At 37.3% G+C, this 23,128-nt stretch overlaps 1 protein-coding gene across 1 annotated transcript in view; it reads left to right on the top strand.

Annotated features, from left to right (window-relative positions):
- The window catches only part of DPP10 (dipeptidyl-peptidase 10 (non-functional)), a gene marked incomplete at its 5' end in the record, with an annotated part of 138,791 nt that overhangs the window by 101,619 nt on the left and 14,044 nt on the right, over positions 1-23,128 (top strand). Inside the window, 9 exons of the mRNA XM_009081331.1 lie at positions 561-684; positions 2,772-2,810; positions 3,901-4,008; positions 8,287-8,378; positions 9,844-9,891; positions 10,622-10,743; positions 14,523-14,570; positions 16,702-16,800; positions 16,909-16,978. Of these exons, the coding sequence (XP_009079579.1) occupies positions 561-684; positions 2,772-2,810; positions 3,901-4,008; positions 8,287-8,378; positions 9,844-9,891; positions 10,622-10,743; positions 14,523-14,570; positions 16,702-16,800; positions 16,909-16,978 (750 nt within the window). The remainder of the gene's footprint in view (positions 1-560; positions 685-2,771; positions 2,811-3,900; positions 4,009-8,286; positions 8,379-9,843; positions 9,892-10,621; positions 10,744-14,522; positions 14,571-16,701; positions 16,801-16,908; positions 16,979-23,128) is intronic.

Consider the following 23,128-nt stretch of genomic DNA (forward strand, 5'->3'; position numbering starts at 1 on the left):
GAAGTGCCATTATAAAAGACTTGTTATTTTATAACAAGTGACATTTTAAAGTGGGCTCTGGCTGTATTTTAACCTTACAGACTTACAGATCATTTTTTTTGTTTGGCAGTAGGACTGGAGACTCTGGCTGTATTTTAACTTTTCTGACTTACAGATCTTTTTTTTTTGTTTGGCAGTAGGACTGGATTCTTTTGCAAAATGTGCATCTTCTGCAGGTATTTGGTATAGGAAAATACTGGCTTCTGCTGGAATTCAGTGCTTGTTTTTAAGCTGTGTGGAAAGTACACAGTTCATGTGTATTCACAAACATATGTTTTGCAGTTGGTAAAGTTTGTATCTATATGCACAAATTTCCCAGGGGAACGTCACAACAGGATTCAGTGTTCCCACTTGCAGGCACACAGATGTTGGGCATTTGGGGGTTATTTTCTCCATCCCTCAGTACTGATACTCTCATGCAGTATAAATCCATAGTATATAAACTCTATATATCTATTTTTTATAAAGTCTAGTCTGAAATGTCAATGATCTGTACATTGTGTTTTCTAATGTTTGCTTAGGGAATATTACATCACCATGGTGAAATGGGTGAGCAACACCAAGGCTGTGGTGAGATGGTTAAACAGAGCTCAGAATATATCCATCCTTACAGTTTGTGAAACCACAACTGGGGCTTGCAGCAGGGTAAGTTGGGTGTTTTTCTGAGATCTCTTTTCAAGGTTTCTCCATTTTGTTTTCAGATTCAGAAAAGTAATTCTGGAAATCAGTTTGCAGATGAAGTAGTTGCAAGCTGAATATAATTAGTCAACAGGGAGGAAATGGATGTGAGAAAATTCCAAATGTGGTGAAATGATTTCATGCAATTAGCAACTTTGAGTGACATTTTCGGAATTACTAAGCTTTGTTCATTCATTAACTTCAGTGGAAACTGCAGTTGCTGAACGTCATGTACTTGGGATATGGTGAAAGCAATGACAAGTTATTCTTCTGTCAGATATTTTCAGCTGACTGGTTTCTCCTCTCTCCCCTTGCAGAGTTTCATTTTAGATCTTTCTGTCTCTCACAGCTTACATATGTTTAAGGAAAATGTGTAAAATTCTGATAATTCCTGCAAATTCAGTAGCAGAAGTAAATAACTTTAAAAAAAAAATTGAAAAGCAACAGGGATATATTTGAAATGAAGCTAAGCTGAAATACTTTTTTCTATTTTAATGCAGGCACATCCCATCCCTTGACCCTGACTTTGACTTCTGACATTCCTGCATTACATCTCTCCATTTTCACAGTCTATCTTGCATCTTGAATGCACTTGGCTGCTTTCCCACTCTGAGTCACAATCTTTTCCCAGAACCAGCTAAAAGTATAAATATTTTCTATACATGCTAATATCCAGATGCTCCAAAGAAAAGGGTATAATTTGGCAGTGTAAATGATTATGAGTGATTAATGGTGGCCTCTGAGTCAAAAGATTCCCATCAGTGTCTGCTCCTGAAGTTAGTCATGTTGAAGTTTTAGAGAATATTTCCTAGCTTGTCTGCTTCTTTTGCTGCATGGTACAAGTTGTTTTTCCTGACTTGGAAATTATGAATAAACCCCTTAAAATATGGATTAAGATTGTGAACATGGAGATTTGTTGATTGGGTTGCTTTTTGTCTGGTTCCTGCAAGCTTTTTCTTAAGTTGGTCATGAACCACTGTGAGCAGTCTCTTCTGAAAGTGGAACCTTTATGTGCTCCAAGGTCAATTGGACTTGTTTGAAGTAGGTGTCCAGGGACCTGTAATCCAGAACATAATGTAAAACAGAAAGATTGAAAAGTCCTACTCCAGAAGACTTAAAGTGCAGCAAAGGACATTTTTAGGTGAGTGAGGAAGGATAGCAGTGCAGTGTCACTGTAGTGAGTGCAGCTCAGACCAGGCTCATGCCTGTGACCCTGGATGGTTCCTACACTACACACCCATGAGATGATGCTCTTTAAAACAGTAATGGATGCAGAAAGTCCTTATTGTAAGAATTTAGCATTGTATCACACCGTTTGATTTTGACTGTAAACCTTTTTTTCCCCTAGAATTTTGCACATTTTCTCAGTTTCAAAAAGTACTGAATAAAACCAGCTACTGAATAGCTACAGATTTTAATTTTTCAGGCCTTGTATGTACAGATGCTTCTACAGCTAATAAATTTTCATTGCTTCAGTGTGACAATTTTCCACAGTCCATGTATATTATATATTTTTTCCAACAATGTGTGCATGATATTTGGGGTTTTTTTTTTCAGATGACATGATGTAAAATATGAGTATGAAGAATAAAAACCAATAACTTGTGTAGGTTTTTTTCCTCACCACTAATACCACACTATAACCCATTAAAGCAAGCAGTTGTGATTTGAAAAGGTATCACAATTTCAGCTTGATGCTGGCTGTTTGCCCACTGTTGATGAAGGACCTAAAATACCCAGTTGTCAGTTGATGCCTAGAGGTAAAAAACAAATAGAACTGCCTGTGTAAAGCTTCTTGATAGCTAATCAGAAAGAACTGGAAAAGGCATTCTTAGGTCCCCTCTGATGTTGTACCAAAAACTCTGAATAAAGCAGCTGATTTTGTAATTCAATTATTTTTAGTTTCAATACAAGTGCCAACAAAGGGACATGAAGATGGTAACACAGGAGAAAAAAAACCCCTGAAATAGCTAGAGACCTTTTGCTGAATGTGGGAAATATTTTGATCTATAGCTATTCCATAAAAGCAATGTCTTCCCTTTTTTTTTTTTCAGAAATATGAAATGCAGTCAGACCTGTGGCTTCCTAAACAGGTACAGTATAAATGCTACTTCTGGGTGTATAATGTGTCATTTCTTCATTGTCATTTTTATTTAATTATGTGTTATTTTAGAAGTTGATAAAATCTTGAGACACCTGTGTGCATTTGGGAGGCAATATTCCCTTCAGTTCCCAATCTCAGTTCAGTAAGCACTTAGATGACCATCTGATTAACTACCTAACACTTGGATGGTTAAAGATAGGTCAGATGAATCCCATTCCAGGCATGTCCTATATACTGTGCTGATTTTTTTCTGATTAAAAATAACCTCACCAAATTAAACACAAAGGAGTTCAAAGATTAGGGGTCATATGGACTATAATTGGAATGCATAAATATAATATTTCTAGATTAATACCCAGAACAATATGTTGAACTAATATGTCAGCAAATTATTCCATTTTCATAGCTTCAGAAGTGTCCAATAAATGGATGAAACACGTTCTATTTAAAATATATTTCAGGATTCATTTTGCAATGCGAAAACGAGAAATCATTTTTACAAATATCTATGCTTTTATAGCAAGCCATTTTCCTTTAATATTTCTGTGTAAAGTTAGATGTGGGCAGATAGTATCACCTCAGGCTACAATTTATGGTAAGACCTTGATTCAGAATATCACTTCAAAATGCTTATTTTTTTCCATACAACTTTATCAAAATCAGGGAGTGTTAAGCATGTACTTGGTAATGTTTCACTGAGTTCAGACCATTGAAACTTTTGTTCTTCTTGTCACTATTAGGACTTATCTCTGTCAATAATTGTATGTCTGTAAAGCAAAGTGCCCTGGAAAGTCCCCTTGAATTTGGGATGTGATTAACAGACCTTGCATTGTGAGGGAGAGTTTTACAAGGACTGTAACCTGTGCTTTAGGACAAGATTGCACATGGCAGGAACTACATTTAGCTTTAGCCACCACGTTTTTGTTAATCTTAGGTGAATATATTAAAAACCTAAGGATTTTTCTCCAGTTATCTGATAAACACAGCAACTACCAAAACCAAGGAGACAAAATAAGCTAAGCTTCTTTATTAAGAAGTTTAATGAAAAGTGTGACAAACTAACACAGTCTCATTTTTAGAACGAAGAACCAGTTTTCTCCAAGGATGGCAGTAAATTCTTCATGACTGTGCCAGTGAAGCAGGGAGGCCGGGGTGAATTTCACCACATAGCCATGTTCATTGTGCAGGTAAGGTCTTGGTGCAGGCTATTTTTAATATCCTGTTGGTCATCTGGACATTGAACCCTGGCAAAGACCTGCATTTCATTTGAGTCTGAACACTTGTGTCATGGTCATTTGTCCTGTCTAGGTTGTCACTCTGTGCAGAGGGACATATTTGTAATTTCTTCCAGAATAAGTGGAGCTTTCTCTCTTTCCTTAGACCTCTGCTGTGGTAGCACATATGTTCAAAAAATCAAAGGTGCTTCTCAACTACTTCCTCTGGAAGATTTCATGTTTTCTTTGTATCTCTGTAGACGAGCAGAGATGTTTAATTCTTAAACCCTTCTGTCAATACTGTTTTATAGCCACAGAAGTCCAAGAGACCTGCAAAAAGCTAATTTTACTCTATCTCTCTCCACTATACATGCATAAGTATAATTTTAAATGTCTATTCAGAATCTGGTCTTACACAGAACAGTAAAGGGATGCAATACCCAAACTTGAACTTTTCTTAAAGTTAGGACTCTTTTATTACCCTTTGCAACATTTTTCAGTGGCTTCCATTTCCCAGGGTCATTACTTTTTCCAAAGGAGAATCTGAAAGAAGATAAATTTGCACTATGACTTTGAAGGTCACCAGTATGAAGTTGTGATGAACTAATAAAGGAAATTATGCCCTGGAACAGAACACTCCAAGGCATCTATTTAAATCAGCAGAGCATTAATCCAGGTACTTTAGCAGAGCCATATGACATAGTAGGGATTATCAAGGTACCCAAAACATCAAAATAGCAGACTTGGTGCCAGGAAACTCTATTATCTGCCTTTATGACAGTGTTCTGGTATGAACATTATTAAGTCTGAAATATGTTCAGAATGTACTGCAGACAGAACAAGAACAAAAGAACTTTAATGAAAATTTAACCTGAAGAAGCAAGAACAAAGATACTCATCCACTAGAGTAAATATATCAAGAAAGAGTCAGAAGATCAAAGGGATCAAAGACATGTCAGATTCCAACTTCTAAAGAAAACTGACTCAGATGACAATCCAGTAAAGGTGTATTAATATAGTAACTGCATAAAAATTCACACTGGAGCAAAACCATTTAGCCAATCAAGTCATATTTTGGTATCTTTCCCAATATGAATAAGTATCTTTAAAACACATGAAATAATAATGATCTGGATCTGAAAGTTAACTTGCAACATTCCCAAGGATGTTACAATCATATTTGCCTTAAACCTGTAGGCTCTGATATTCTGACTACTAAAAAGCCCAGGAAACCTGATTCTAATTCAGGAAAATATTTAAGCAAGATTAAACCAACTCCTATTCAAAAAGGTAATGAAATATATACTTACTTTTAAATAAATCCTTTAATCACACCCAAATAATGTTTTAGGTCAAGCTTATGATTAAGAGGTTCTTATTCTGTCCATTTAAGGCAGAATTAGAGCCCTGGGACTGGACAGCTCCAAAAATTAAAAATACTTCTATTTTGACTGCCATCAGCCTAAATAAACAAATCTGAGTGGTGTCACCAATGACAAATTTGGCTTTAAGTATGTAGCTGCTCCTGAGAAGAAGGAAATGTGATGTCCTATAACTCAGCCATTACTCATCAGTAAGCAACATTCTGCACGGTAACGGGGCTGATACGCAGCATTAAAGGACAGGAAATATGTTTATATGATGTGTTTTACACACTGCATTAATCTGATTGTCCATTATTTCTAAAGCAAACATGGAGGCATAAAAAGTATATTAGCCGTTGCACATAAAGTCTTTTGTCACATTAGATGTTTGTCATACCTTGTGAGAGCCACAGCAGCATAACAGGTGCCCTGCAGAATGTAAAGCAGATTACCAATACCCAGATGTTCACAGCTTTTCCATGATGGAGCTCAGGTAACACTGGAATTTGGCACTGAGATTCCCATTGCTCCTCTGTGCTACTCCGTACAGATACCAGTACGTGAACAAAAATGAGCCTCCATGTGCAGGAAAGTTAAAACCCAAACCAACATGAACTTGCAGGGACAAAGAAATAAATTTTAATGGCTCATTTTCATTTAATCACTGAGGCTGATTTGTCAAACAAATGCTGACAAATGATGGACTTGCTTGGGCTGCATTTCTTTGACTGTATTTCAAAAAAACGTGTCAATGACACAATCGAAGTAGGTTAGGAGAAACATCTAATTAAATCTTCTTACAAGGGGAAGCTACTGTCTAAAAGGTTACTGTCTATCATATATTATTTACTGTCTGAACATAGAGGGTTAGATGTATGTGTATTTTATTGTTTTCAAATGCATTTAGTAACTTATGAAATATTTAAAAGAAACTAATCTCAAAATGGGACTGAATCATGTCTTATTTCTTACATGGAGTTTTTCAAATCTAGAAAGTCTCTTTTTTTCCAACCACAAAATAAGAATTATAAAGTAACTTTAATGGATCAAGGCGATAACTTCCTGCAAGCTTCATAAATTATGTATTATGGCTGTAACCTTGAAAAATAACCATGTTTATTAACGCTTGGCTGGGCTTTTTATTGCTGTTGCTTGTTAGATTCTGTGATCTTAATATTTAAATATCTCTTTCAATAGTTGCAGCTTCTCTCTCTCAAGAAATAGTCACTTATAATAAATCACTAGTATGTATTTTAATCATTTCTGGAGTCAGCACTGAATATCAGAATCTTCCTGAACTTGGAACCCTCATCATAAACATATGTACAGCACCTAGCACAACATCCTGATTTCCTTTGGTACTTCTAAGACTGGTCATAGTGTTACTACACCATTCTTTCCTTGTGGCTCTGCTGGAAAACAGATCAGTTCTAAGGAACTTGGTTCTACCTTGCCAGTTCCTGACATCTCTCATAGATATCCTTGAGCATTTTCTGCTTTCCAGTTGTTGCTGCTGTTGATGTAGAACTCAGGGTGCAGTTCAGAAACACATGGATTTTTAATAAAACAACTTTTAGCCTTTCTGACTTTTTGTAGGCCACATAACCACTGAAGCCAGGTCAGTTAGGTATGGACTGGTGCTCCAGGTTCATGGGCCAGAAAGCACCATTAGATCCTCCATCTGACCTCCTTTTTAACTCCCTCTGCTCATTTTTCCAACTAAACCTGAAACATAAGCTGAAGTATCACCTCTTTTCTTTACAAAGTTTGTCTTAAATTTGAAAACTAAAAATGTTTATATTCAGGCCAACAATTGTAACCCTAATATAGAAAAAACAGCTTAGGGTATGTTCAAACCATGAGGGTTGAAGTTTCAATCTTCAGTAGCCTAAGCCACGATTTTACCTTTTGCACTAGGAAGCACACACAAATGAGCTTCTCACTCCAAGTTTCATTGGTTTTAACCTGTGTCTGATGAGAAGTCTGCTGCAACTTCCAGCCAAAGAGTTGGTTTTACCTGAAGGTAAAACCTACATTGCATCCTGATGTTTCCTAATTCAGTTCCTGGGGCACTGTCTGAGAAAACTGCCATCCCATTCTTTGAAAGGATGTTTTGAATTTCCCTTTGTAGCAAGTGTTTCTCTGGATTCACACTGGGATAGAAACAGCTTCTGAAAGGAAACAGCTTCTGAAAGGAAGCAACAGGTGCTCTCCAACTTGTAATCATTTGATTCAGTTGCCAAAATTTGGAGCTACTCTTAGTCTCCCCTTACAGCCCTGGATAAAGAGAGGCTTCTCTGCAGTGCATGATGGAGCAGTGGCTTTATCTAGGCCAACTTGTGTGTCTGAGTTTGTGCAGTGCCTTTCTCATAGAGGTTTGCCTGTCTCCTTGGATGCCTGTGGTGTTATGTCCTGTCTTGGTACATCTCTGCAGTAATCTTGGCTCAGTATGAGCATGTGATAGACATTAAAGTTTGCTGAGCACACTCTGGTGCAGAGTTCTGGCTGCAGAGATCTGAGTCAGATTCCCTGAAATGCCACCCTGAAAGGAAGAAAAGCACTAAGAGAAACAAAGTATGTGTAATGACAAGATCCTTAGCCTGAAGGATATGACCTCTATTGTTTGTTGGTATGTGGGCAACTGAAAAAATAGTTGTGATGAAAACTGAGATTATTTTTAATTACTATGAGAATTTTATGTATGGGGAGGGAAAGGATACTTGATGTGCAGGCCTGTCAAAATGTGAGGTTTGTGATTTGAAATATGTTACCTTGCATATTAAAGTTTGAAAAGCTGTAATCAGCAATGACATGTGCAGACAGTCCTGCTAAGTAAAGAAATATGTAGCAAGTAAGCTGAAAATTAATGTTTTCCCTGTCTCTTCAGGCTAAAAGTGAACAGATCAATGTGAGGCACCTGACATCAGGAAACTGGGAAGTTATCAAAATCCTGGCATATGATGAAAATAGTCAAAAGATGTAAGCATTATTCACTTTGTTTATGAAAATATCTGAGTTATTAAAGTTGAATCCATTTAATTGTAAATTCAACACGAAGATTTCTTTCTTTTTTGAGCATTGCCATAACTCTGACACACCTGAGTACATGAAGTGCAGTTTTAAGACGACTTATCTGCCATTCTGTTACTGCATGAGTTTTTATGCAGAGGGAAAAGAATTACACTGTGACATTACTTGACTCACTGTATTTTTCTAAGTAAAAGACATCAACACACAATGCAGAAGTAATAACATTTTGGTTACTTCTTTCCTGGAGTCCAGATAAGAAGTCGTAGTAAATTTTTAGTACTTTTTAAAACATCAAACCTTCAGTTTTCATCCTTGAACAAGTTCTCAGAGTTTTGGGGATCTGATTCAACCTTGTCATTTCAAAATATTTAGAGAGATTATCAGAACTCCTGCTCCTCACTCAACTCACTCACAGAGAAATCTTTCCAAAGCTCATCTTAGTGCTATAGTGGAAGGAAGTTCAGCACGTGTTTGCTGATTTTGGGCAGGAGTATAGAACTAACACAAAATGTCTGAAGGTTCCACATAACTTCAGTGGATCTTGCTTAGTTTTCATGTTTTTCTGCCCATGGCAAAAAATAAACAGTCATATCTAATTCTAAAATAAATGTTATTTCAGCAAGGACATTTCTGAGGCTGCAACAAGGCCTGAGTTCTCTGCTGGTCCTGGAGAAAACCCTTTCTGGCCAGTCTTTACATGGGTTTTGAAAATATATCCATAGAGAATTTCTTGATACTTCTGCAAGGCTCAGGTGAACAAATGAGGTCTGGATGCACTCAGCCTGCAGAGAGGTGACTGCATGTGGATTTTCTCAGCCACTTGAGAGGATTACCTTGCCCTTCTTCTGCCTATCAAGCAGAAACTTTTTTTGGATCTTGACTGGGGAACACCAAGGGCTTTTCTTGGTATATTTGCAGCTGCTTTACGAAGTGTCTTTCCATCCATGCGAACTAGATAGAATAAAAAGTTTTTCTACAGCTCAAAAAGGCTTTTGGGTATCATAAGATCTATTATACTTTATGATGTAATTTCAGTGTGACCTTTATCTATTACTAGGATTTATATTGCAGACTTTTGGAGTGAAGGAGAAACTTTCTCTTCTGTATTTGTAGAAAGGCATCCTGGTTGCTACTGGAGCTCCTGGGCATTACAGGAATGAAACAGAAGCCATAAAACACTGTGTTCATTACTGTTTTAATATGACATAGTATAACATCTGAAATAACTACTCTGTATTCTGGGTCTAAGTTTAATCTTGGAACTTTGGTATATCAGTATTTGATCTTCATGGTTATTTGGTACTGTTTAATTTTTTTTAAAATGTTACTTGTGGTGTCTCTCACTTCTCTAAACACTGCCCAAATCAGACAGTTTATCAAACTGAGTTTAACTTTGTTCATCTTTTGGACACAGCTATTTCTTAAGCACTGAAGAATCCCCAAGAGGAAGACAACTACACAGGTAAGAAGTACATGGGGCTGTGTTAGCAGATTCTCCATCCCAAGCCATAAATGCTATAGTGCTTGGGTAATATTTTATATTGTGTAAAAATTGGTATGCTTGAGTTGCAACAAGGAAAGAATCACAGCTTTTCAAAATTAAAAATGCCAGTAATATTTTCAATTTTTTAAAAACTGGAAAAGATTCTTAAACAAAATGTTTTTACTACTTGCACCTTCACTAGTCCTTTATAAGCATCTAAAAGCTAAATCTAAATGCAAGCATTTCATGTTTCTAAAAGTAATGAAAATATTCTAAATAGAATATTTAAGGGGTTTACTAATGTAATTTAAAGTACATGGAGAAAGCACCTCATCATTACACAAACCTCAGTGCTCAAATCTGAAGTTAATGAGGCTTTTCATGGTGTCCTGCTGTTACTGTTGCCTCACAACACTGCTAGGCATTGGAGTCCAGTCTTGCTTTGGGCAGGTTTTGGGTCCTGTCCACATTACCCAGTTTGCAGAACAGTAGTTTACAGTAGTTTGCAGTACAAAACAGTACTTTGCAGTACAGAACAGTTTAGAGAACACTGAATCATCTGAAAACAGTCTTCACCAGGCACAAAATGAGTCAGTGGTATTTTGGCAGGTTAGGGCCCTGAAACAAATTCTGTCACTCTGATGAGATAATTCTTGGTTTATTGAATTTTATTCCAATGTAAAATGTTTCTGATTAATTGTTTCCCCAGTGTATCAACAGTGGGATCGTTGAATCGGCAGTGTCTCTCCTGTAACTTCTTGAAAGACCAGTGCACATACTTCAGTGCAAAGTTCAGCCCCATGAATAGGCATTTTTTACTGCACTGTAAAGGTAAGTCAAATGCACAGAGCCTAATAGTGCCATGTTTGCTTCTGAATTAATGTGTTCCCTTGAGAAGGGCATTAGGCTGGAGTCTAACATTGAGCTCAGTAGTGGATTACTCAAAGTTCTGTACAAAGCCTATTCCAAGATTATAAGTAAAGATGTTCTGTGTAATAGCTATATAACAAGTGGTGTCAGGAAGCTGCTCCAATCATGTCCAAGTAAAATTCCACTTAAATTCCACTTAAATGTCCACTTAAATTCACCCTAAATAAAAATCCTTTACTAAAAAAAGTGGAATGTATGATGATGGTATCGTGGTTTGTAACAGCTTCATTATTTTATGTATTGGGACTGATCTTGTGCAGCTCTACCTAGTTAAAAAACTAGGGTCTGTTTTCTATAACATTGTGTATCTGTGCTCAGTCACCCTCATCTACCAAAAAACATATATGGTTTAATCCACAGAGCCAGATCCTCTATATTGATACAATTGCAGCAAGTAGGTTTTATTGTTAGCTGCTTTCCCCTAGCACTGAACAGCACCAATTGGGTTCAGAGTTCCTGTATAAACACAAAACAAGAATCATCCCACACTAAGAAAGTTACAACCTACACACAGGAAATAAACACTGAAAAATAGGATCATAAAAGCAGGTTCAGAAAAGCATGAGACAATCAGTAATACAGGGTATAGGTAAACCTGTTGACCTTGAAACTTGCAATATTTTACAGACACCATCCCCCCAGTATTTTTGCATAGCTAGGATCAGAATGAAAAGAGTAGAACACTATTCATCTGAAGTAGATATGAATAGCCCATTTTATTTGCATGGATTTTTCTATTTCTTTTGCAACTTTTGTTTTCCCCACAAAAATAAAATACATCTATTGAATCTATTCAAACAAGCAAACAAACTATGAATATATATTGGCTAATATAAGGGGGTTTGGTTTAGTTTTGTTTGGGGTATTTTTCTGGAAATGCACCTACAATACATAGCTGATTAGAACAAACAGTATACAAACTGTATGGTTTACACATGGTTAAATCTGCAGCAGAGGTTCCAGAGCTAATCCTGAGGTCCTTATCGGAGTAGAGACTTAGCTGGTAATGAGCTCCTCATGCTTTAAGCAGAGTTTTTGTTTGTGCTTGACATAGTCCCTATGGGATAAATCTCAGATTCCTGCAAGAGGGAGGATTGGTAAATTGGGAAGAGTTTTTTGCCCTGAATCAGCAATGTGCTAGGGTCCAAAAACAAAGCCTCTTGTTATTATTTTAGCAAAGTATATTCAGCCTGTAATTTGTAACATGTTGCTTTGATATAAAAATGCAGATGTCAGTAGGAGGTTGTACTCACAAGCTCATGACTTTCAGTGACTTTGGAGATGGCAGTTCTCTGTTTAAGCTGGTAAGGCTGTAGATCATCCTCCCAGGATTAAACCTACACTCCACTGAGTTGCAGGTGTTAGGCAGGGATGATAAACCACTGTCATTAAGTTTTTCCTAGCTCTAACATTAATGTGTTGTTGTCGATTTGAAGTTGTTCAGTGATCTTGTGTTTCATCTGAGCTTGGCAGTTAAAGCAGCAATTTGTGCACTGCTACCACTCTGGGGTGGATTGGGTATTGGACAGTATCAAAGTTGATGGCAGCATCACCACAGAGCAGGTATCAAAACTCTTCTGCAGGGTGCTGCTGGTAGGTATGAGGTAAACTGCTTCAAGGAGACAGATGATACCACATCCACGTGCATACACACTCATTTTCCCACAACAAAAAGCCTTACCAAATTGTTACAAAAGCAATTTGCCCAGAAGAATCCATGGGGGACTCTGGACTGGTCCGATCTATACAAGATTCAATTCTTCCACCTCCTGTTTACCCATGAGCACCCTTATTAGGATAGTTTTTCCTTCTTAGTTTTCCCCAGCCAGGAGGTCTATTTCAGTGTACCAGCTGTATCCATCTCCAGAGACTCTCCTGAGTGAGGAGTTATTTCTAGCCTGTTAGATGGAGGACTGGCTCTACAGCCTCTCAGTTTTGGCAAGCACATCCTTTGCACTTATTTTCCACAGTGCTTGTGGATTTTTCCTTTAGCACTTCATAAACCATAACAGGTATTAATCTCTCCACTCAAATAAGATACTTCACAAAAGGAGTAAATATTTTTTTTCTTTTATACAGCAGGAAATAGGCTGTGGGTTTAGAGTTACTAATAGAAGGTCAATGGGAAATCCAAGTGCTGTGCTTAGTTCTGATGTGCTGTAACACAAGTCTGTCTTTTTCTTATCTGATTAGCTTTTTAATCTACTGCAATCTTCTTTTTTCAAAATCTGTACTCATCCTTCCATCTTTTAGTATGACAAATAGAGCTGACCTGGAAAACACCAATGCCTTGCCCCTCAAAAATGGTCTTTCTTAAATGAGAATTTAGAGCAAAATGAAAAATTCAGAAGAAGTAAAGAGGTATGAAAAAAAAACAAAACGAAACAAAAAGTGACATCTGAAGAAAGTTTTGATTTGTTATCAATCTACCTGTAAGATTTTTGTCGATAGTCTTCCTTGAGGCAGAGAATGAAATGGATAAAAATCTTCAGTGGAGGCTGTGAATGGCATCATGCTGGTTTTTTCAAGTATTTACATTTCCCTAGGCTCATGCCATAATTAATTGAGAGAGAGAACCTCTCAAAACACATAAATTAAGTTCTGTCTCTGAAGTGCTCTCAAAGGGAATACTTTTTTCTCAAAAAAAAGAGGAGTTGTAACTCCTAATTTCAAAGGGTCCTTGCCTTCATCTGCCATGGGGTCCTCAGGGACTTCAGCTTTTCTGCATCATTCTTCCTAGGCCAAAATTGACTGCCTGAGTTTAATTTAAATTCTTCTCTCACTGAGGTAGTTAAGCTGCTTTGCAGACCAGGCTGGATGAGGCCTAGTGAAACCTGATCTAGTGAGGAGGTGTCCCTGCCCAGGGCAGGGAGGATTGGGACTAGATGATCTGTAAGGTCCATTCCAACCCTTAATTCTATGAGTCTATGATTTTCTTTTGCAACTTTACACTAGGAGGGTCATCAGAACAGGGATAGCAAACTCAGCTCTGCTTCTGAGTATGTTGAATGGTCATCCCAGTTCCACATGCCATCTTGTCCATTTGCACAGTAGCTGTTGGCATGAAGAATTATTCTTGGTGCTTTTAGTTTCTTAGAGACACAATAAAAATACAGTATCTGACATTCCTCTGTCATAGGATTAGATTACAGTTCACCTAGATTTAACCATGATGCTGTTGGTTTTGCAGACTTGGCATACCAAAGGAGTTACTTAAACAGATAATTAAGTGAAATGTGTGAAAAGTTTTTCAAAGCTTTCCTATAGAAAATATAAGAGAATATTATCATTAATTCACAGTCAACCTGAAATTACTGTTCCTGAATGTCAAACTGCTATATTTTAGACAACACCATAAAGTGCCTCCATAATTTTTTTCTTCACTTACAACTAAAACATGGAGATTATAAAAAAACAAACAACTTCTTCTGTGTGCAAAGTCTGGATTGCTTGCTAAACAGGCAGAAGGCAGGTTCCATTTCACATTTTGTTGGTAGTGTAGACTTACCTGTGTCCTTCCTAAGAGATACCACTGGCATTGCTGGTGTGTTTGAAGGGAAGTGTGTGTATGGAGCTTCCAGGATCCAGTCTTACATGGTAACTGGTGCTTCTCATTCTTTGTTACTACTGACTACTAACTATCCTACATTTTCTGTGTTTTTCTTCTTTCCTCAAAACAGGACCAGGTGTTCCAGTTGTTAGTGTTCACAGTACAAGTAATACTGCAAGTGAGTATTCCTTATAAAACACATTTTCTTATCATCCTCGATTGTTTGGGAGAGTGTGGGAGAGGGGAAAGGCAATTGCTAGTATGCAAAAACTAACAGATGGCTTATTCATATAAAGTTCTATTAATTACCTTTAAGAAACATCCTTGTCAGCAAATGATACATTCAGATATGTTTTATGCTAAATATATGTGATTCACTTTTTGTTTTACACTTTACTAAATTAGGTGGTAGTTTGGTCTTCATCCTTTTTGCTTTCTGCATAAATCATGCTGCCATTACAATGCACCTTCTGTATTTTTAGAGATGTTTTTAAAGTTACAATCCAATTATAGTGAAGTAAGGTGTAGTCCTTGAGCGATTGATCATAAAAGCTGACCTACATAGGATGAACTTAGTCCTTCTCTTATACTTCTCAAATCAGAACAGCTCCACCAACATTTTCAATGAAGATGGAATCAATAATAAAGGCTTTTTAGGAGGGTATTCTATACCTCTATTTGTCAAGTTTTCTACATTATTTTCTGTATATTGACACCAAATCTGTTGCTGTTTCCTGACTGTTTGAGGTGCTTTGTACTGGAAGACTGTCCCTCAGCAGCAGAATTTTCCTCACCTAGGTATTCTGCTGGTGCTGCAGAGGTAACAGCTCTGCTACCTCCAGCTCCACAGTGGCTCCACTAGCATGAAGCTGTGGATTACAGGAATAGGGGACATCTTTCTATTCAAAAACACTAACCAGTTCTTACATACCCTCATTTAATTAGTTGGATTGTCCCCAGGATTTTTCCCCAGAATCCAGAAGTCCTGAACTGTACCTATCTATATTCACTTTGTCATGGCCCAGTCACTATTCAGCCATAAGAGTGGGCTTCATCTTGCATGTTGAAGTAGCCCACTAATCAAGGGTGTCATTCTACAAAGTGTTAATTAATGTCTGCACTTTGGCTTCCTCTTTCTTTTTTATTTTTTTTCAATGCCACTGTTAGTGTTTGCAAAACTCAGTGCCATAGCACACCAAGAGCAGGGAATTATATCTAGTTTAATAAAGGGTTTTATCCAGTTTAATAAGGGGTAGCTACGACACCAAGAGCAGGGAGTTATATCTGGTTTAATAAAGGGGTTTATCCAGTTTAATAAGGGGTAGCTACTGCTCAAAGTAAATTCATTGTCTTCTGTAGAGCTCCTCAAGCTCCTCAATGCCTCCTGTGAAGGCAGACTTTTGCTCTCTATTACCTGCATCTGAAATAGTGTTAGGAGTGAGTTACTGAGAGACTTATGTGCAGCATCTTAGAATAAAACAAAGCAAGTCAGGATAGTGGGATGTTGTTTGTTGTAAAAACAAGAAGCCAAATAATAAGAGATATAATTTGCCATTAATGTTTCAGTGCAAGATTAGATTATCCTCTTCAATTCATAAAAGAATGATTAAGGATTACTTCAATTACAACATCCTCAGACTGTAATTATACCATTTTGGTTGACTGCCCAGAACAAGCATTCTCCTTAGTTTATCCATTTGGCCCTAAGTGGAGAGTTTATTGTTTAATTAAAAAAAATCTACATTTTGGATGCAAGATTGGTAATTTTTGTAAAAATAAAAAAGAACAAATTAGTCATTCTTTCATGTGTAAAAGGATTGTTTCAAATTTGTCTGTAGCTTTAACCAGACTAATGTCTTGGTTGAAGTGTGGAAGACAGATAAGGACATGTAGTGACCATGTAGAGCTGTGCTGGCTAAATATTGCCTTGGAATAGGTAGCTTGGAAATGATACCTGAGTGAGGCTTAGGATATTGCCCAGCAGAGCAGCCTTTTGCTGTAACAGCTGCTGTTACTGTTTGTCAGAGATACAGTGTTCATGTTGATCATCAGCAATTTCACTTCACAAAAACAAAGGCTGCAGAAGCCAGAAAATGGACTAGATGTGTATCTTTTGAAATAGCTGGTTACTCAGTTCCTGAATTGCAAAGTAGTTGTATTATAAAAAAAGTATTTATGTAAGGAATTAATTTACAAGATTTAGCATGGCACACGTGTCTATTTTTCTTTAATTTTTTTGAAGCCTGCTTTATCTTTAGTGTGATGATTTCTCCATACCTTACAATGTGTTTTTTATTCTTGTTTTCTAGAGTTTTATATTTTGGAAAATAACGCTGTGTTGAAAGAAGCTGTTTTTAAGAAAAAGAATTACAAGACTGAAATAAAAATGCTTCACATTGAGGATTACGGTAAATTTGGCAAAATGTTATTTTAGCAAACCAAAAGCTTTCTAACAATGCTACTGTTTTTCATCTGTGTAACTACCAGCCTTTAATGTTTTGCTCTTCTCTTAAAAGAATTCCCTTTACAGTTGTCATTGCCAAAAGATTTCACGGATCGAAACCAGTATGCCCTTCTATTAATAATGTAAGTACCTGTATGGAGTCACTCAAAATAATAAAAAAGTACTTCATAGAAAACATTTAACTCTGTAATTTAGAAATACTGATTTTTTTTTTAGCCTTCTGTAGGAAAATTACATCACGGATTTGAGTTGATAAATCAAAAGGTTTGTGCTTGGGAAGATTTTGTGATAGGTACTGTCTGGTAGAGATGCCTGGGGTTGGTTTTTTTTGAGCTAGTCAAACCTTGCTCTGCTTCTCTGTGCTTTTATGTACGTGAGGCACTGACACTTCTGATGGTGTAGCTGTGAGTATTTCTGCAGTCTTTCCTGGACCCACACTGATCCCTAACCACAGAGGATCTCATTCAGACCATATGCTCCTTTTTATTCCTTGTAGAAATGGGTAGAACTTCTAAGAGGGGCTCAGTTAAGATTCATAAGGCAAAACTGCTTTTAGGAACACTGGAAAGAAGAAAAATTATTTTCAAGCATCCATGGCTGAAGGCATTATAGGCATGATCCAAATTCTGTTGATGTTTGTAGAAAAACCTCTGTGGCAGGCAGGTGGTACTCCCTGGCAAACTGTGCATTCTTTTGAAAAGAAATAGGATGTGTATTTCTTGCAGAGACACTCAGCCTTTAAGCTGTGTTTCTACACAATGCATAGCACAGGAAAAGAGCAGACACATAAGTCTGCCTAGGAAAACTGGTGCTGGCCAGCTCAGGGCATCATCCATTTCTCTGCACTTGAACTCAGCATGGGTGTAGAGAGCTTTCCTGTGCCTATAGATCATCTTCCAGTCCCATTTGGAAGGTATTGATGTGAATTTCAGTAACAGAGGTGCAGGAGTGCACTGCTAAATTCATGAAAATACCATGTTACTGAGCTGTATCACCTGAACCATCCCTCCCCATAGTGACAGCAGAGATCATTGTTGGTTCTGAGATCAAATTTACAAGCTTGAGCTGCTGCATGATCCCAAATTCCTCTATTCAAATCACATCTTAGATAACAGGACAGAGAGGCATAAAGCTGCTTATTTCTTAGCTGTTTGTGTTTACAAACTTAGATTTTTCAGTTGTTTGTATCTGCAGTTGTGGAGACTCTGCTTTAATTGGCTCATGAAGATATTTTTCTTTTCTTGTGGAGAAGAAGGACACATGGATATTATTTCATCTTTCCAGTATTTGCTAACATGATCTTGTAAGCATGATTATATTTTAAGTAGCCCTTGTAAGTGTGCCAGTGGCAAACTGAGTCTGTGAATTGACCCCAGGAGCATTGTAGGGACTTGCACACACTTGTGCTTATTCCTTTTCCTGAGAGTAAGGACACACTAAGGTGTTAGCAGTGTAACTCTTCACTTTTTACGTATCTTAGTAAATACCTAATCTGCCATACACAGCTGTGGTAATATATGAGATCATGTACTCATGTAGAACCTAGAGAAGACAGAAGGGAAGGATCAGATACCTGTGCAGTCCAAGGGCAGAAACTACAGGAAAAGGAACAAAAAAAAAGCTAAGGCAATACTATTTTGAAATGTTTTTAGGTATAAAGAGTTGAAAGTACTGAGAACAGCACTGAGGCAAGGTCTGAGTTTAAATTTACCAGAGTTGTCAGTATTCAGTGAGTAAATAATGTGGCCAAATCATAATGTATGGATGTTTTATAATTGGTTAATTTTTTTCTATGATGGACATGTGGGATTAAAAGCTAATTCATCAGTTTCTGAATACAAATTGTTGTATCTACATTTAAAGTATGGAGACGTTGCTTCTTTTCAGTCAAATCCTTACCTTTGCAATACTGAATTCTCAATGTTAGCTTTAGCAGGGATTATTTTTAGAAAAGGCTATACAATAATGAAAGTATGAAAATGAAATTTTCCCTAGTAGAGAAAGAAGTTATATTTCTTCAGCAGCTTTTTACAGACTTTAAACTACGGTTGCCAGCAATCCCTTTTCTATAAGAGATGTCCCCAAATGTAATATAAAACTGAAAACTGTCACTGAAGTTATGGAAGGTTCCCTTGTGGGATGATTATTTGAGCCTAATAAATTCTGCCTAGCTCTTCAGAAAGAACGATTGGGTATCTGTGGGTGTGTGGGGGGTAATTTCTTGACCCACACAGCTCCAAATTGACATCTTAAGGTTTATTTCATGATCAGAAGTACTACTTTCAAAAAAAAAAAAAAAAGAAAAAAGTATTCAGGTCCAAGGAGAACATGTAGCTTTTACAGGGAACACTGATTAGCTGTATGGATGGTATCATTTCCCAGATATTTGACGTTCCTGAGTCCCAGAGTGGTACTGTTGGGACTGATTGAGAAACAGCCTGTTCCTCCTGCTAGCAGTGTTAGGCAAGAATTAGTGGCTGATAACACTTGCTGCCTTTCATATTGTTCAGCTGCAACTGCTTTCTTTCTTACATTCTCAGCTGTGATACAATTATCATTATATTCCAGCTATGGAAAGTCTGGAAAAGAATACTTACCAATGTCCTTTTGGTAAGAGTGTTGGTTTAATTGTATGTCCATTTTTCAGAAAGGAGTTTCTGAGGTTCATCATTCTATTGTAAATTTTCATTAGCAGCAACTACTTTTGTGTGGTGTTAATGTGCTCTCTGGATCCACAGGGTTACAATGACATTAACAGCATTTGGAAACAGATAAAGGGGGAGAAGATTTGGTGCTATCTGGTAGGGTTTTTCTCAAATCACTGAAAGCTAGTAGCCATTTCAAAAGTGCATGAATATAATAAGGCTCCAGTGTTCATGTGCAGATATCTACAGGTAAATTTGAACTTCCAGCACATGTCCCCCAGATGCCTGAATGTTAAGGCTCAATCCTGGAAGGAGGGAGTCTGTAGCAATGGAATCTGGTTCTGGTGTGAAACCTGTGTGTGAGCTCAGTACAGCTCCATGCAGACACAAGTTCAACTTAAGGACCAGGCCATGAATATCCTGTAACCTTCATCCTAAGGATCTTGTGAATATTCTTCCATTAGCAGATGTAAAGCATGCTGCAGTGCTCAAATAGAAGCTCTTTGTATTGCTGTGTTAAAATTGATTTCCATCTGTGTGGCTGGGCTGTCTAACAGATAGGTCTCATGTGAAAACCAGTTATGTTGGCTAGCACTATTTTTTTTTCTGGAATTGTGATGCATAGCCCATAAAATGCTAAATAGATTAAAACACTTCCCTTTCTTCCATTTGTTCTCCTAAACCACTAATACATTTCACACTCAGTTTCCTTCTGATATAATACATACAATGTAGCTATAGATTAGAGCACTGCACAGTAATTGCCTGAAAGAGTGATTATTCTCTCTTTTCTATATAATTAAGATCAAAGTTTAAATTTCAGATCCTTGATTTCCTCATTATGTTTCACCTTACTCATTAAAAGAAGTTGGAAGATACACTTCTTGGTAACACACAGGAAAAGATTAAGTAAAGACTCTGGCATTTAATCTGGGTAATAAAATGAGAGTTGATAATCATTCTTTATTTTGCCTTGAACATAATTAACCTCATTCCTTCAAAATCTGTAGATAATGTATCTTAAATGTCAGCATCTATTATTTAACACCATTTAAAGTTGTCCAATATGTAAGTGAATATTGTAAAACTGAATCAATGGAGAGATTGTTCTGATATTTGAGGGGGAAAAAAACCAGTGGGTATTCTCCAAATAACAGTGAATTGTCTCCAAGAGGTTTCTGTTTGTTTACTTGTTTTGTTATATTTTTGGTAATAAACAGGAATTGGTTTACCTCTTATTGAAATGCTGAAAGTTTTAGGCCTTGCACAGGCAATCAAACCTGTTTATGCCTCCAGTGAATACACTCTTGGGACTGATAGCAAGATAAGACTGTAGGGCTGGAAGTGAAGGTTTTTTGCAGCTTCAAGAGTAAGTCATTAAAAGACTAGAAGAAATACAGAGAGGCATGATGCAAGTACTGGGAAATATTCAAGATCTGAGGTACTGTAACAGTTTGCCAATTAATAGCTGTCTTGTGTACCTTTCACTTGTTGTAAGGGATGTTACTCATTTTAACTGGCAGCTGTTGCAAGAGAAGGAACAATGCTTGGCTGCATGGCAACGTGTAAAAATATCTGGTGGATTCCACTACTTTAATTGCAATGTGCTTGTAAGGGGGACATCCCTGAAGGCCTTTTTGTTTGTCCAGTTTTCCCTCTGTAAAACATCTGCAAAGTTTATTTTTCAAGGAACCCCTAAGTCATGTGAATGATTCATGAATTGCTTTGCCAGCCATCCATTTCATGCCTGTATTCATCCTGCCTCTGCACAGCATGACAGCGTTTCACTGATCTTTTGTGTTTCTGTTACATCAAAGTATTTGATGGAGAGTCTTTTCTTTTTTACTCTTTTATATTTTATTCCCCATTCTTTGAACTTTGTAATATTTCTCAAGGCCCAGAGGGAGGATTCATTTAGCTTAGTCTAAAAGAGAGATAGACTGGAGGTGCATTCCAACTGTTTCATTGGCAGTAGTGGTCTTGGTGCTACGGGCAGTGATGGATCTGCTCACTCCCTTTCTCTTTGGTCTTGTCCACAAAAAAGTCTTGGGAATCATTTTGCTAAGATCCATCCTCTTTCAGCTTCCTCTACTCCCACTTCCTCCACAGCAATACATATCTTACTATGTGAATAAAATGGCCATTTAATCTTCTGCAGAAAAGAAACCAAAAGGAGATTCAAAACTTCACCTCCTTTGCTTATGATACAGGTCAGGGTTACATGTCTTGTTCTCAGAATCATATTTTCAAAGTCTTTGACCTCGAGGGATTCAGAAAGATATTTTAAGAATAGCAATTTCATTTTTCATACCTATGTTGCCTGCTTCAGTCCTGTCTATCACATGTTTTCTATGCTCGTAGTGGAATCTCTTCTGGTCATGTGTTTTGTTTGGCCATATCACAGGGAGGAATTGTAAACACAATCTGCCTTTAGATGCAGTCTGCTATATCTAAACAGGATGTATGAACAGAAAACATTTGGGATTTTTGTTCCCAATGTTTGAGGCTATTTAGGTTCCCTGATTTTTGGCCAGTAATGGTGGATGTGCTCGAAAGGTGATGTTTGTGGAAAGGATGCTCAAGAAACTTGAAAATGAAGTGGTTTTCTATACACCACTTTTGCAAAATGGTCTTTCCCCTCTCAGTTTCACCATGAACAAAAGATGACTTTTGTCAGTGATATTTCTTCGCATAGATTTTATTCTCTGAGTTGTAGTAGTCATATTTGCTGTCAAGTTACCTTTTCCATATGCTGCATCAAATCCACTGTTTTGCAGAAATAGAAAGAGATGTACTGGAAATTAAGCAGTGATGACAGCAGTTATTTGCCATGCATCTTTTAAAATTATCTTCCCCCTGCTTCTAAAATTCCATTTTAAATCTTGTCACCTAGTTTTTAAATGGTGCAAAATATGGAACAAATTTTGCTGCAGTCATGATAGCAGAGTGGCAGAGGAGTATTGCTCAGAGTACAACACAAGAATCTCCCTGCTAACACTACATTATTCCCTGTAGGCTGTAACTCAAGTCATGAACAGAGACTTTAGTTTAAGCTTTTGATTATAGAATCTGAAAGAACAGGTTCTACTCTTTTCAGCAATATATGAACTTGTAATGAGCTGCCTCTTTTTTCAGTCAGTCTGATATGTATGTGGCTGCCTTGCAAGAAGCATACAAATTACCCACTGAGGTCAATGATATTGGTATATTATTGATGGTTTCTGTGTATTTAAATAGTACCTCAGTGGTGAACTTCAGCACTCTGCCCAGGCCATCAGCTGGCACAGTGGACTCATAACCTGAGTGTAGTCACTGCTGAAGACACACACTGGGCAGCTCTGAACCTTGAAAGTCAGGAGCAAAAATAAAAAAAGGAAAGTGCAAGTGCTGTCACTTACAAGGAAGAAAAATGAATCAGGAAGTATTAGGCATAGACGCTGGAGATGATGCTCCTTAAGGAACCTATAGCTTTGCATTGCACTTCTGGTGTTGGCTTTGATTCTGCTGTAGTGCTTTGGCTAGTCCATGATTCCCTTATGGCCATGCATAGTCAGGTGGGAAGAAGAATTCTGTGTTGGTATTACACCTAAGCATAAATGGCACAGACTTTCTTCCAGGCTTACTGGG

This window comes from Acanthisitta chloris, unplaced genomic scaffold (genome assembly GCF_000695815.1).
Source record: "Acanthisitta chloris isolate BGI_N310 unplaced genomic scaffold, ASM69581v1 scaffold25798, whole genome shotgun sequence".
Lineage (NCBI taxonomy): Eukaryota > Metazoa > Chordata > Aves > Passeriformes > Acanthisittidae > Acanthisitta > Acanthisitta chloris.